We start from the raw sequence: 13,138 nt of genomic DNA on the forward strand, positions 1-13,138 counted from the left end.
CTGCACCATCTAATTAAGCTGTTGAGAAATCTGCGTGTAGCCTCTGAAACGTAAATCATGGCGGGCGGGTGCCTTGAAACACCTAGAGTAGCTTGCCGCTCATACAGTAGCACGTACTGAGTCACCCAAGTTGGCAAGATGCTATACACATGCGGCGCATGCCTTGTGCATTCATGGGTTAGTGTGCTCATGCTTTGGCATGAAAGACGTTCATTGAAGAGCAGTAAACATTCAGGGCATTTTCGCGCAAGCTGCAAAATCTTTGGTATGCTGTTCAAGGGGAATCCTTGAGGCGTGCGTTTCATGCCACTCAGCACGGGAGAAAATTAGGGGATATTTTTCAGCGAAGCTGTATTTGCCTAGGCGAAACGGTCGCGGTCCAGCCACAGAAACCCCCTTGAGGTCATACCACCTTAAGCAATGGCTCATAGCCCCGTAGACCCAGCATCCCCATTATGACTATATATATATATATATATATATATATAAATATATATATATATATATATATATATATATATATATATATATATATATATATATATATATATATATGTGTGTGTGTGTGTGTGTGTGTGTGTGTGTGCGTGTGTGTGTGTGTGTGTGTGACTTTTATTTAGGTAGCTGGCAGATTGGTCGGGTGCCAACCGCGCCTAGATAGCGGTCAGAAGCCCTCAGGCTGAGGCGGCATCCCCTACCGGCTGGGCGGCCAAAAGTTGGTGTTCGGGGGCTGAGTTGAGCAGCCCCAGTCTCCCTTTGCTTCCCAACCTTAATTTTTCGGCCCTGTCGGGATGCGCGTGGGCTGGCACATATAAAGTGATCCAGGCCTGCCCTTTCATGGCAAAATTTACATTTGGCCTAATATTGTTTTAGGTGATAGTAATTATAAATCACTCGATTTGGATACGTATTGATTTGAAGGAGGCGCCATGCCACCGCCTGCTACTTGTTAACGGATGGGTGTGCAGAGGGGTAACACACCCTCCCCAGTCTATAGCAGTTAATTTTCTCCCTGTAGCCAACCATCCAGTCTCCTGTCAGCCCCAGCCGAGGCACCCTGTGGCTTGTCTTGTAAGCCCTCGAGCCACGCCATCAGCGACCTGGTTGCTGGGGAGGGAGGAGTGAGCAGGCGCCGAGATGACATGGACAGCCTGTTGACGGCAGAAGTTTGCCAGAATTCCTGGTCATTTGCGTAATTAGAATGGCGGCTTTAGAACGGAATCTCTACCCTGGGATGATGAACGGCAACGGAGCCAGCTATGGAAGACGACGACGCGCGAGTCATTGCTGATGAGGAAAGATTTTTGCTAGCGGAGCCAGCTGTGGAAGAAGACGACGATGATGAGGAACGCGCGAACTGTGGCACTAGCGCACTTGCCCGGTTGGCAGCGAGAATTTTAAAGCGAATGCTTTACTGGCCACGAACTTGCGATTTTGCCGTGGCGGTGCACCGAGGAGGCACATGACGTGCGCCTCGCCGTGGATATTTCTCTCTCTCTCGCTCCCTAGTCACTACTGCGCATGCGCCACTAGTAGCACCGAGCCGCAGGTGTTACGCTGCTGCGCTGCGCCGCGCCTATCCGCCGCCGCCGTTTTGTATGACGTCATACCGCGTTCTTCGTCGTTGCGCTCACCTCCGCTCGCTTCGCCAGCTGCGTCGCATGCCTGATGACATGTCGGAGGTCGAAAAAGACAACTCGCGTGCGCCGCAACCACAGTTGAGGCGGCAGTATGGACGGCGACAATTCTGATAAGCAGGAGGAGGCCTGGAATCGGCATTGGAACGAGATGAAGAGGAGACGAATCGTACAGGACACAGACGAACAGCGCGCCGAACGACTGGTTAAATGCCGCAACATAGCTAGACAACCAGACCAACCTCGACTTGCAATCAAGATTAACCAAGGCTAACTGCTATGCCATAGCTTTCGCTACGTATATCCTGGCATAGCCGAGCTAAGCCACTACCAATTTTTTACAGCGAAGCCGTATTGATCTTTTTAGCTGAGCCGTCTGTTCTACAGAAATGAGGTGGTGCTTTCGCCGATGTGCCGCATGTGACCTCAGCGACAGCGCACTAATACGAAACCATTACGGCTTCCATCTTGCTGCTGTGCGATCAGCTGTCGGAAATGCAACTGAGTTTTCGCTGATGCACTGTGCTCCAATCATGCAGGATTGAATCGTGTGGAGTGAAAACGTGTGCAGCAGTTGGCTGCAAAGAGAGTGACTGGCATAATAAGGAATGAAATGAATCTGTATAGCCAAGTTCACGGACCGTGACTGCAACTGTCTGTTTGTGTCCGTACGGCACTTCGAAATGTACGGCTTTCTTATAGAACACAGAAATTTGCTCATCCACCAGTGTTGTGTCCCCCACCTTCAAAGGAACTGCTTCAGCACGGGAACGTCGGCAACAGTGAGTTCCGCTCGTTAAACCATGACAAAGGGAGTAGTGCCGCTTCTTATCATAGTACATTTCGTGCACGGTATGTTTCGCGCACGGAAATGAATCTTATGCCGTCTATCGCCAACATGCCAATGAGCTAACATGCGCATACTTGACTATACGCTCACCATAAACGCGCAATAAAGGACGTAATACACCGACAGCGCACGAGTGGTCAAAGCTGAATGTTTCGTGACGGTGCGCAAGAGTAAGCAAGTCACTACGTTTCAAGGCTACGTTTCATGCGTTCCGCATATCAAGAACAAGTTCATCGGAATTGAGCACACCCGCAAGCGATTAGGTAGAAATAATGAACTAGTGACTGCACCAAGTAAATTTATTGAGTCAGGAATGTGACAAGCTACTGCTACAAAATGCTTGCCAAATTAAGAACGAAGAGAAAAACACACTACTTCTGATTAAATTCATTAACGGAAAGTTTCAATAGCTTGGAATACATATTTAGCTACGCTATTAAAACAAATATCATACACTGTGATCGCGCTATTTGTTCATATCTTAATCAGCATCAAAAGCGCATTTACATGATCTCTGAAACTGTGGACAAAGCTTTGTGTCGTCCAGTCAGGTAGCGTCTACGATATCATCTGAAACGGAGGTTTGCTAAGCCGCACCGGCGTCGTCCCCACGAGCGTCTCCACACCCACTGTAAACGCGGAGGCACGGAGGCAGTTCAGGCAAACAATGGACGCGTCACCACATGAGCAAACATGGCAGTGCCCACGGGATTACAGCGAAAAGGGTCAATATGCCTAGGCTGAACTTTAACTGTCCGACCACGGAATTTCCGCCGGAGCAAAGTGTGGCGCGCAATTGGCTGCGCCGATAGTGACGTCATTTCCTCTCGCAGCAGAGCTCGTGCGCAACAGTTTCTCTCCGACTTGGTCATGGGACGTTCACACATCGCTCGTTCTTGCGAGGAGCAGCTGGCCTACGAGCAAAAGCGCCGAGAGCAGGAGCGGGAAACATCTCGTCGGCGTCGCGCCAAAGCCTCGGCAGAAGATCGGGCACGGTATGCGGATCGCAAGTGGCAATATTGTGGCGATCTGCCGGCTCGTGCGGCAGAGTTGTTCGCGAAGCGCAGCTCAAGTGGCAACATTACGCCACCAACGCGCGGCGGAGTGACATCGCCAGCGGCGATGCCGGCTTGAGGATCCGGCGGTTCGTGCCCGCGAAGCAGCGCAGCGACAATGTCCACGTCAACATAAGCAACGGGGCCGCACATTATAGCTTCGCTGCTTTACCATTTTTACTGGATGCATGGGCGGTGTTCTTTCGTCATTGCGGGCTGGCACATTCGCCGTGGCACATCCGTACTTACCCAATTTATCCAGTGCGTTCAAGGCGCATTTCGCTATAACATTAGAAAAGTTTAGGGGAATATTTTTTTTCCTTTATAAGGCGGCAACATTCCCCGTGACACATACCTAGTTACCGAGGTTACCGGGTGCATTTACGGAGCAGCTCGCTAGAGCATTGGCGTGAAAGCGTTCATTGAAAAGCAGCGCATACCCATTGAATTCGCTGCGCAGAATGCTAGTGCATCGACTTGCTGTTCTTGAGGAACACTTGTATCGGTGGTTCAATCTGTTCCTCATCAGATAAATTTAAGCGGTCTTTTAAGGCTTTAACATCCTTAGGGTACTTCGTTCACTTTTAGCGGGCTATGTATCTTTCTAGCTATCTTTCTATAACTGTTCTCCCGCCTACCTGGGTAGTCCCTGTTCGAATGGGTAGCGCATCGGGCTACTGTGATGAAGGATCAGGATTCCAAGCCAAGCATCGGCCAAGTTGTGTCACGGAGCATGTATTCATATGTGTCGCACTTTAACGAACCTCTGTCACGCCGACATGGGTCACTATAGACGCGGGTCTGGATGTGTATAGCTGTTCCAAGAAACCTTTGGTCGCCGACTTGGTGTACTGGGCGTGTTCCGCTCAGCCTTGATTGTCTTCAGTGAACCATCTTGAAGCCAACTTGGTCACTGGGTATGCGACAGTAGGTGAATGACGCATTTCAATGAACCTTCTTGATGCCAACTAGAGTAGCTATGTGCCGCGGCGAATATGCTGCTCTATAATGACAAAAAAAATAATCTTAAATTTATCCCATGCTGAGCGGTATCGAACCCACCTTTCAAGGGCTCTTGAAGGATAAGGAGACTTCAGCCAGAAATGCACTAGGTATGCGATACTCTTGAATGAACCTCACGCCAACTTGTGTCACTGATTATTCTTAGCATTCCTAGGCACCGGCGCGCCACGGTTCTTGACTCCGAGGCCAGGAGCAAACTTTCCGGCAGCGCCAATAGATTGCATTGCTCGGCGCGTGGAGAAAGAAGCGTGAGAAGGACTCTGTTGCTGCATGACTCTTTTGTCAGTGCAGACACGCACCGGTGCTCCATGAATTTTGGAGGCCAAGTGCAGACTGTGCGGCGGCGGCCCTGGACGGCGCCGAGTGTTCTTAAGGAACCACGAAAGAGAAATGCTGCTGCAGTACATGCCTCATGCATAACTTGTTTTGACGGTGATACGCTGTCGAAAAAATAAACCATGCCTTAAGAGTTTAGCGCCGACAGTCGTTCTGTGATGGTTTCCACCAACTATTTTTCAGTCGTAGGTACGCCGAGCTTTCCCACTGCGACAACTGTTTCTTCGTCGTAGTGTCGTACCCGTTCCTGCATTTCGTGGCTTTTGATGATACGGTACGATAAAGGCCTGTCATTCGTTAGGTTTCACCCCCACTTATTTTCTTTTATACTCAAAGATGGAAACAAAGCGCACATGTTCTCATTTTTACACGAATGCTTATGTGAAGCTCGAATGGCCGAATGGTGCTTGACTGGTTCCAGAATAAACATTTAAGAGGCATATTTGCAAAGTGGCAGGTAAGCTGATAGTGCTGGGCTGCCGTGCTAAAAACTACATTTATAGTGAGTCTTTCAACGTACATAACAATATTGTTTTCTTTAAAGAAGAGTCAGTCTCGAAACTTTTTGATAATACTTCATACCTTCGGAATTTTTTAACTTGACCATGTGCAAGGGAACCAATAAACTTCCTCTCTTTCAGACACTGTGGTATACCCTTAATACCATGAATTCCAATCGACAAATAATATCTTCTGGTCGGGCTGCTGAACCTTAGTCTCTTGCGCAAGCCTGGCTCAGTGTGGTTTTGATTACGAGCTACAGGCTTTCTTGCGTTAGGCGACCCGTTTTTTACACGTATACTGAGTAGAAATACATACTATACTGGATAGTTATTATTTGATCGAATCACTTTGGGTCGCATTTCACATATCTATTTTTTTAAATGAGTGAAGCAATGAAAGTATAGAAGATTGTGAATGCTGGTACTCAAATTGAGCCTTTTACCGAAAAAAGAACACTGACAAAATTTACAGGCGAAAATAAAGTGCAATAATACAACAGAAAAGCGATTATAACATTGCCCACCAGAAGCAAAGTTTCTTGTCTCAGATCTGGAACCTGATTTTAAGCTGTGAGGGCCTATACTACACAACACCATCACACATGTGGGAAGGCACCACTCGTCAACATAAACTTTGCCTCCCACGTATTCTGACCAGCAGGTTCCAAACATTCCTTCTACTTGCAGCAAATTATTATAATTGCAGTATAATTGCAGGCTTTACGGTGTCGCCGCCATTACACCGAAAACAAATGTTCTGAATGATGCCGCTTTTATAATCTCTGTAGTTATTTTATGTATGCTATCCACTTCATTTGTGATGCTGTATGCAAGGCTCATTGATGCAAAAGCTTGCACCGTAAGGGCGTTGTACGTTTCTATTTAGGGGAAACATCAATCAGCCAAAATAATTTAAGTGTGCATAATAAACATGTATGCGGTCATCATAAATGCAGACACTTACGTAGCACCGGGTGTTTTCAGGGAAATAACTGATCGTTCCGTCTTTTAGCTTACAGGTGCAATTGTCAACATACGTGTGCTGTAAATGCAAGAAACGACTTGTTAATTATCAAAGAATTCCTAAAATCAAAACATTTCGATCTTATTTTATCGCGGTACAAATCTATCGAAGAAGGCATTTCTGTTTGTTCTGACTTTTAAAGGTGTGCTCATGGAATGAATGATTGGTAAACTGCGGGTTGGACTAATTCTTATTTTAACGAAAACAAACACTTCATTGAGTCACAAAGGCAATAAAAAGAAAGAACGTTATTTATGGGAGCATTCGAGAGAGGCCTACAGATATATTGTGTGATAGGAGACCATAATGACCCTGCTGCTCTGAATACGCTACTGATTTTATGATTCATTTGTAAGTCCGAAATAATATTTATTGCAGTTTTACTTAACTCAATTGGAGTAAAATTTACAACGAACACTTAAATAACGGTAGTATCTAAAAGTATGACACATGTATGATAAAGAGCATGAGTGAACGATTGAATATACTGTTTTAGTAATTCTTACAGCAGTGATTTGTCGGCTTCGGCCAATTGATGCTCGTCGAGGTTCATGACATTCAGCATGAAAGTGACGAAACACAGAAACAAGCAAATAACACGAACACAACGGAATGATACTGCTACTTACAACTGTAGTTTTCTTGAAGTAAGAAGTTTGAATTTATACAGCAGCGTTTCATAAACATAATTTCCACCACGAACTCAACACTTCCATGCAAAAAGATATACATCTTGGATAACTACAGAAGCTACATTTAAGCACATATTTGATCCATAAGGTAAGCCTTAATTATTTCTAATTTCTCCTTAAATTTTCTAAGAAATATTCGTTGCTGCAGAAACAGCGTGTCCTGGCTCTTACAATTGTCAACAAGACCCCACCGGACCGTTTCTTCACATTCAAGTCAAACAAGCCGCTGGTGTAGTTAGCGGGCATGTGAACACATATTCAACGTGCGGAATCGGTCTTGTAGGTCTCTAATCAACCAGTGTAATAAATGCTAAAAGTCGATGCTTTGAACCAATCGCCCAAAGCGTTCCAGGCAATGTGCGTGGAGGCGAGTTGGAAGCGCGGGAAAGCTTCCGTGATACAGCAGGCACAGTCACTGAATTCCGCCGTACGTAATTATTGGATAGTGGAAGAATCTAGTGGTGTTGCAAGGAATACAGCTTTGCGTTATGGGAGTGATCTCTGCTTTGATTGTAGGAAACGCACGACTACAGTGAGACGAAATCTTTTTTAAATGCGAAGCATTTCTTTGTGAACACTTGCCACTTTGACAATATCTATCTATCTATCTATCTATCTATCTATCTATCTATCTATCTATCTATCTATCTATCTATCTATCTATCTATCTATCTATCTATCTATCTATCTATCTATCTATCTATCCGCCTATGTCTTGGTGCTCTCGTGGTCGTTTCGTCAACTTGGTATGTACCAAAATTAGCATAGTATAACACGCGTCTATGAAAAACATAAATGATCGGTCATGGCGTGAATATCATGACATGTGTGTCATGTAGGTCATGAAAGAGCCGCCTACGTCTTGGGGCTGTTATGATCGTATCGTTAACTTGGTAGGCACCAAAATAGGCACAGTATGACAAGAGCGAATGGCGAACATAAGTGATAGTGGCACGTAGTAGTTCTGCGGAAACCCGCAAGGTGGAGAGAAGTAATGAATCAAGGGACATCCATCCACCCGTTCGTAGCAATTGCTACGAACGGGTGGATGTCTGATTTTCTCTTGATTCATAAGTGATAGTTCATGACATTAATGTCATGACATCTGTGTAATCTACTCCATGAAACAGACGCCTATGTCTTGGTATGTACTAAAATGGGCATGAGTGTATGACAAACATAAATCATAGGTAGGGACATGAATGTCATGCAGGTCATCATAAAGCCGCCTACGTCTGGTGCTCTTATTGTCCTTTCGTTAACTCAGTGGGCTCCCCACACACTGCTTCACATAACATCGATTCCCACAGGGCATGGGATCTGCTGTCATTTTTGGGTAGAACAGTGACAGTACTTGCAGTGGTAACCAAACCGCTGCATTTGCTTCAAATATAAAGCGATTTTATTTGGTTGCTCGTGTTAGTTTTGTACATTTTTGATCATCTTGATATTGTAGCGCAAACGACAAAGACACTAGGACTAAACAATACAAGCCAACGTTGCCCAGTGTTTTCTGCAGTGTTTTGTTGATACCCCACAGGTGCATTTCTTCGCAGCGTCAGTTTTAATAGGAAGTCCCAGGCTAGAAAGCAAGCTCATGAACTTCCTCAATTACGTCTAAAGTAAACCTCATTATAACTTTTATTGAAAGCGAACAGCCTAAACTGACGATATACCCCATGCGATGATGTTTTCTTAGCTGATTGTCAATGGAATGCAGAAGAAACAAGTGTTGGGAAGCAGTCACAGCAGTCGACTCGCCCTTGAACAAAAATGTGGTTATTAACTTTAGAATTACCTGTTTTAAAGTCGATGGTTCGCTCGTAGTGCTGAAGCGGCGCGTACCAGGAAGTTAGGCCTATTTACACATCTTGAATAATAGCATATTGTCCGTTGCTCAGATATTTCATGAATAATTACTAATTTTTTCCTCCTATTTCAAAAATTAACGCACAAATAGTGTCTAAGATTTTATTATGTTAGTTTGGTGCTATCTTCACAAAAAGCAGCTCAACAAATCTCACTGCCATTGTCTGCACAAGCATTCAGTCTTTTGACGCGCTAGTACCGCAAGCGACGGATGATCATCGAAAGATAAAATTTTCGAGATCAAAAACTAAGCGGCAGAAATGGGTTCTGAATCAATTGACGTCAAGATGATAGGTTTGTGTGGATAGCAAGTTTGGAAACCCAGTACAATGCCCATTAAATAGTGCCCAAAATCATCTAATCGAATAAGCATCTCGTACTCTTCAAGTCGTTCTCGACTATTCCACAGTCTATTTCACCATATAATAAACTAAATTACCATTCTGAGCGACTTGTCGTTATTTTGAAAATTGGAAAGTGCGGTGTACTCCAGGCCTTCCTCTCCCCCGGCTTTCCACCAAAAGGAAATGTTAGGAAAAAAACACATTTGGTTCACATAGTACTTTGGGGACTACGAATTATTGTGGTTAGGTCGAAAAGCGGAAGGACTTCAGAGTTGTGTAGCGTGATACACTCGGTACTTTCTGTCATTTTATGTCAATTAAGGCCATTTGAATTATTTTCTCCGTTTTCCTTGTTTGATACAGTTGGTGATGTGAATTATTTAAACGCTATTCTAAAATATTCGTAATAACGAAGACTGACTGATAAGGTCAAATACTAAATCGATTTCTAAAATAGTTTTATGTATTATTCAATAGTTCAGAATATTCACATCATCTACAAGATAACAAAGGACAAGGGAAGTGGGTGGGTCACTCGGGTGGTGCTGACGGCGCTCTTTGTTTGCTAAGTTTTACGACGAATTAAGATGAATTTAGGTTAACATATTTATTCAGGCTGAATAGCGCCTATATCATATCGCGCTTTTATCACTATGTAAATTGTAGTTGCCCAATCCCTAGGCCCTGCGGCAATAGTGTCAATAACCGGTGGTTAAAAAGAAAGCAATTACAAATGCTATTTAAATGATTACAAACAGACTGCTACATGCTGTTTCACTATGTAGTGTCAACCAATCTCAAGAGTTTACTATTTAACAACGCAACGATGTATTCATTGAACATTATTTTTAAACACTTTCGAAATGAGTGCATAGTGTACACACCACATTTCCGGAGCGCGCTAAAATCTTAGTATTATTGTAAGAGTAGTAGCAGGCTATTGCGCTGCAAATAGTGTACATGTTTACCTTAAGACTTCATAGAAAATTTGAAAATCGATAGCCTATGGCTGCCATATGTACATCGAAGCATTCACAATGGTAAGCGCTTTTATTTTATTGACATTGAGCATGTGCACACTCTTGCCGTAAAGCTTCCAAAAGCCGTCATGTTTTTTCCATTAGCGCAGTTGTAAGTCAGCGCCTTGTGGGTCCCACTCTCTTTTCTACGCTTTGAGTCGGCAACACTGTTTTTAAACACTATGGAAAAACAACACTTTTGCCTTCACTTTTCGATTTAAAGTTTAAATCTAACGTGGAAGTCTGCCGAAATCAATGATTTATATATATATTAGAAAGTTATTAGAGGCTTGAAGTAATGTCATATAATTTAGTGATTCTCTTTCGGCCGCTTTTAAACGCTGCCGTCTCTTTTAGCCTGGAATTGACACTTTCTCTGAAAAGCAGGGTTGCAATGGGGGGGGGGGGGGGCGGTCAACCAGTTGCCACGTCGTGGGTAGTTCATGGCTGAATTCCAACGAATGCTGACATGTAAAAGTTGCACTATCACACTTGTACTACCGAACAGCACCGTAGCAAAACTGCACTACTTAAAGGGAAGCAGAAAGCTTTTCCAGAAAAAATGAGTGAAGAGCTGTACGTCGTGGTTTTCAACCCTCTGAATTAAAATATCGCATCGAAATTGAGCGAAAGAAAGCGCAAACATATTTTATTTCGACGAAAAGTGCAGCAGCAGACACGCCAAGCTCGCGCGCCTCGTTTTCGCCTGTGATTGGCCGGGTGCCTCGTGACGTAACAATGGTGTTCGTCCGGACCGACTGCTGCCGCTACACGCGAAGCACGGTTCAAGGTAGTTTGGTGGTGTTTTGCTGAGACGGTCCTGGAAAATTTCGAGAGGCTGCGTTTCCCTGAGGAGTTCGGCGTTAAGTCCAAACTCTACGAGAGCGATTTTGCGTGCAAGATTACTTGTAATTTACTCCCTACATACTTTACTTACTCTTTACTGCATACTTTACTTATCCCTACATACATACTTTACTCCCTACATGTACGAGCCGAGTGCGAAGAGCCAGCCTCTCCAAGAAGCAAAAGATGCTGGTGCAAGCACTGTTTTCCACGCGAACGAAGGCGAAGTGTTAGCATCTCCTTGTGTTGGAAATGTTCTTTGGCGAGTATGTTTTTTGCTAAGCTGCATTCAGCGTTCCAGTGAGTACGTTTCCGGGCAAACAACTGTAGTGTTATGTTCCTGCATGCCTCCTCGTAGAACGTAAGCGGTGATGCGATCTTCGGCATTTGTGCGATGCCCCAAAGCTGTCGGCAATCTACACAGACGGCTTAAACGCGGGAAAAGTTTACCAGCTGCTGTAGCACGTGTAGTATAGAACCTTCATCAGCGCGCCATCCGCATGCTACTCGTAACCGGCGAATTCTGTCAGCTACGTGAGATGGTCGGTTTCTCTATGTTTGCTAGAGAATGGGGAGCGCAGAGTCCTGGCGTGAGGAGGCTTTCCAAAACATGCAAACTTTACGCTTGCACTTCGTTATGGTAGCTACATGCAGGCTGTTTGACAACACACGTGCGAATAGAAAATTCGCGGCGCTTGGCGATGGAACCTGCGTGAAGGGTGGGAGATGAACATGCACCTTCCGTTCACCGTGCTATTTTTTTTTTTAGGAGAAACCAAATCACGCATTATTGATAAACTCTGGAAGTAATCGTCATGGAAGTGGTTAGAGCAAAACACTGTTGTTCTTAAGTGCTTGAAGTTGTTTCGCTTCACAGCAGCCTCCCACTTAGCTGAAAGCTTCTTGTCTTGCAGGAACTAATGGAGCATCGAAACATCATCGCGGCCGCTGGTGTTCGTGCAAGCGTAGGCTGCACAGAACGCCGGCATGATCGGCCTACAAGTTCCATTGAGGCTGCGCACGTCAACTACCACTCCTATCATCATCATCATCAGCCTGGTTACGCCCACTGCAGGGCAAAGGCCTCTCCCATACTTCTCCAACAACCCCGGTCATGTACTAATTCTGGCCATGCCGTCCCTGCAAACTTCTTAATCTCATCCGCCCACCTGACTTTCTGCCGCCCCCTGCTACGCTTCCCTTCTCTTGGGATCCAGTCCGTAACCCTTAATGACCATCGGTTATCTTCCCTCCTCATTTCATGTCCTGCCCATGCCCATTTCTATTTCTTGATTTCAACTAAGATGTCATTAACTCGCGTTTGTTCCCTCACCCAATCTGCTCTTTTCTTATCCCTTAACGTTACACCTGTCATTCTTCTTTCCATAGCTCGTTGTGTCGTCCTCAATTTGAGTAGAACCCTTTTCGTAAGCCTCCAGGTTTCTGCCCCGTAGGTGAGTACTGCTAAGACACAGCTATTATATACTTTTCTCTTGAGGGATAACGGCAACCTGCTGTTCATGATTTGGGAATGCCTGCCAAACGCACTCCAGCCCATTCTTATTCTTCTGATTATTTCCGTCTCATGATCCGGATCCGCCGTCACTACCTGCCCTAAGTAGATGTATTCCCTTACGACTTCCAGTGCCTCGCTGCCTATTGTAAATTGCTGTTCTCTCCCGAGACTGTTAAGCATTACTTTAGTTTTCTGTATATTAATTTTTAGACCCACTCTTCTGCTTTGCCTCTCCAGGTCAGTGAGCATGCATTGCAATTGGTCCCTTGAGTTACTAAGCAAGGCAATATCATCAGCGAATCGCAAGTTACTAAGGTATTCTCCATTAACTTTTATCCCCAATTCTTCCCAATGCAGGTCTCTGAATACCTCCTGTAAACACGCTGTGAATAGCATTGGAGATATCGTATCTCCCTGCCTGACG

General features: G+C 44.9%; 1 protein-coding gene across 1 annotated transcript in view; it reads right to left on the bottom strand.

Moving 5' to 3' along the window:
• Positions 1–13,138, bottom strand: part of LOC142578014 (uncharacterized) — an 80,613-nt gene that overhangs the window by 40,595 nt on the left and 26,880 nt on the right. Inside the window, exon 4 of the mRNA XM_075687441.1 lies at positions 6,369–6,446. Within this exon, the coding sequence (XP_075543556.1) occupies positions 6,369–6,446 (78 nt within the window). The remainder of the gene's footprint in view (positions 1–6,368; positions 6,447–13,138) is intronic.

Source organism: Dermacentor variabilis, chromosome 4, assembly GCF_050947875.1.
Source record: "Dermacentor variabilis isolate Ectoservices chromosome 4, ASM5094787v1, whole genome shotgun sequence".
Classification (NCBI taxonomy): Eukaryota; Metazoa; Arthropoda; class Arachnida; order Ixodida; family Ixodidae; genus Dermacentor; species Dermacentor variabilis.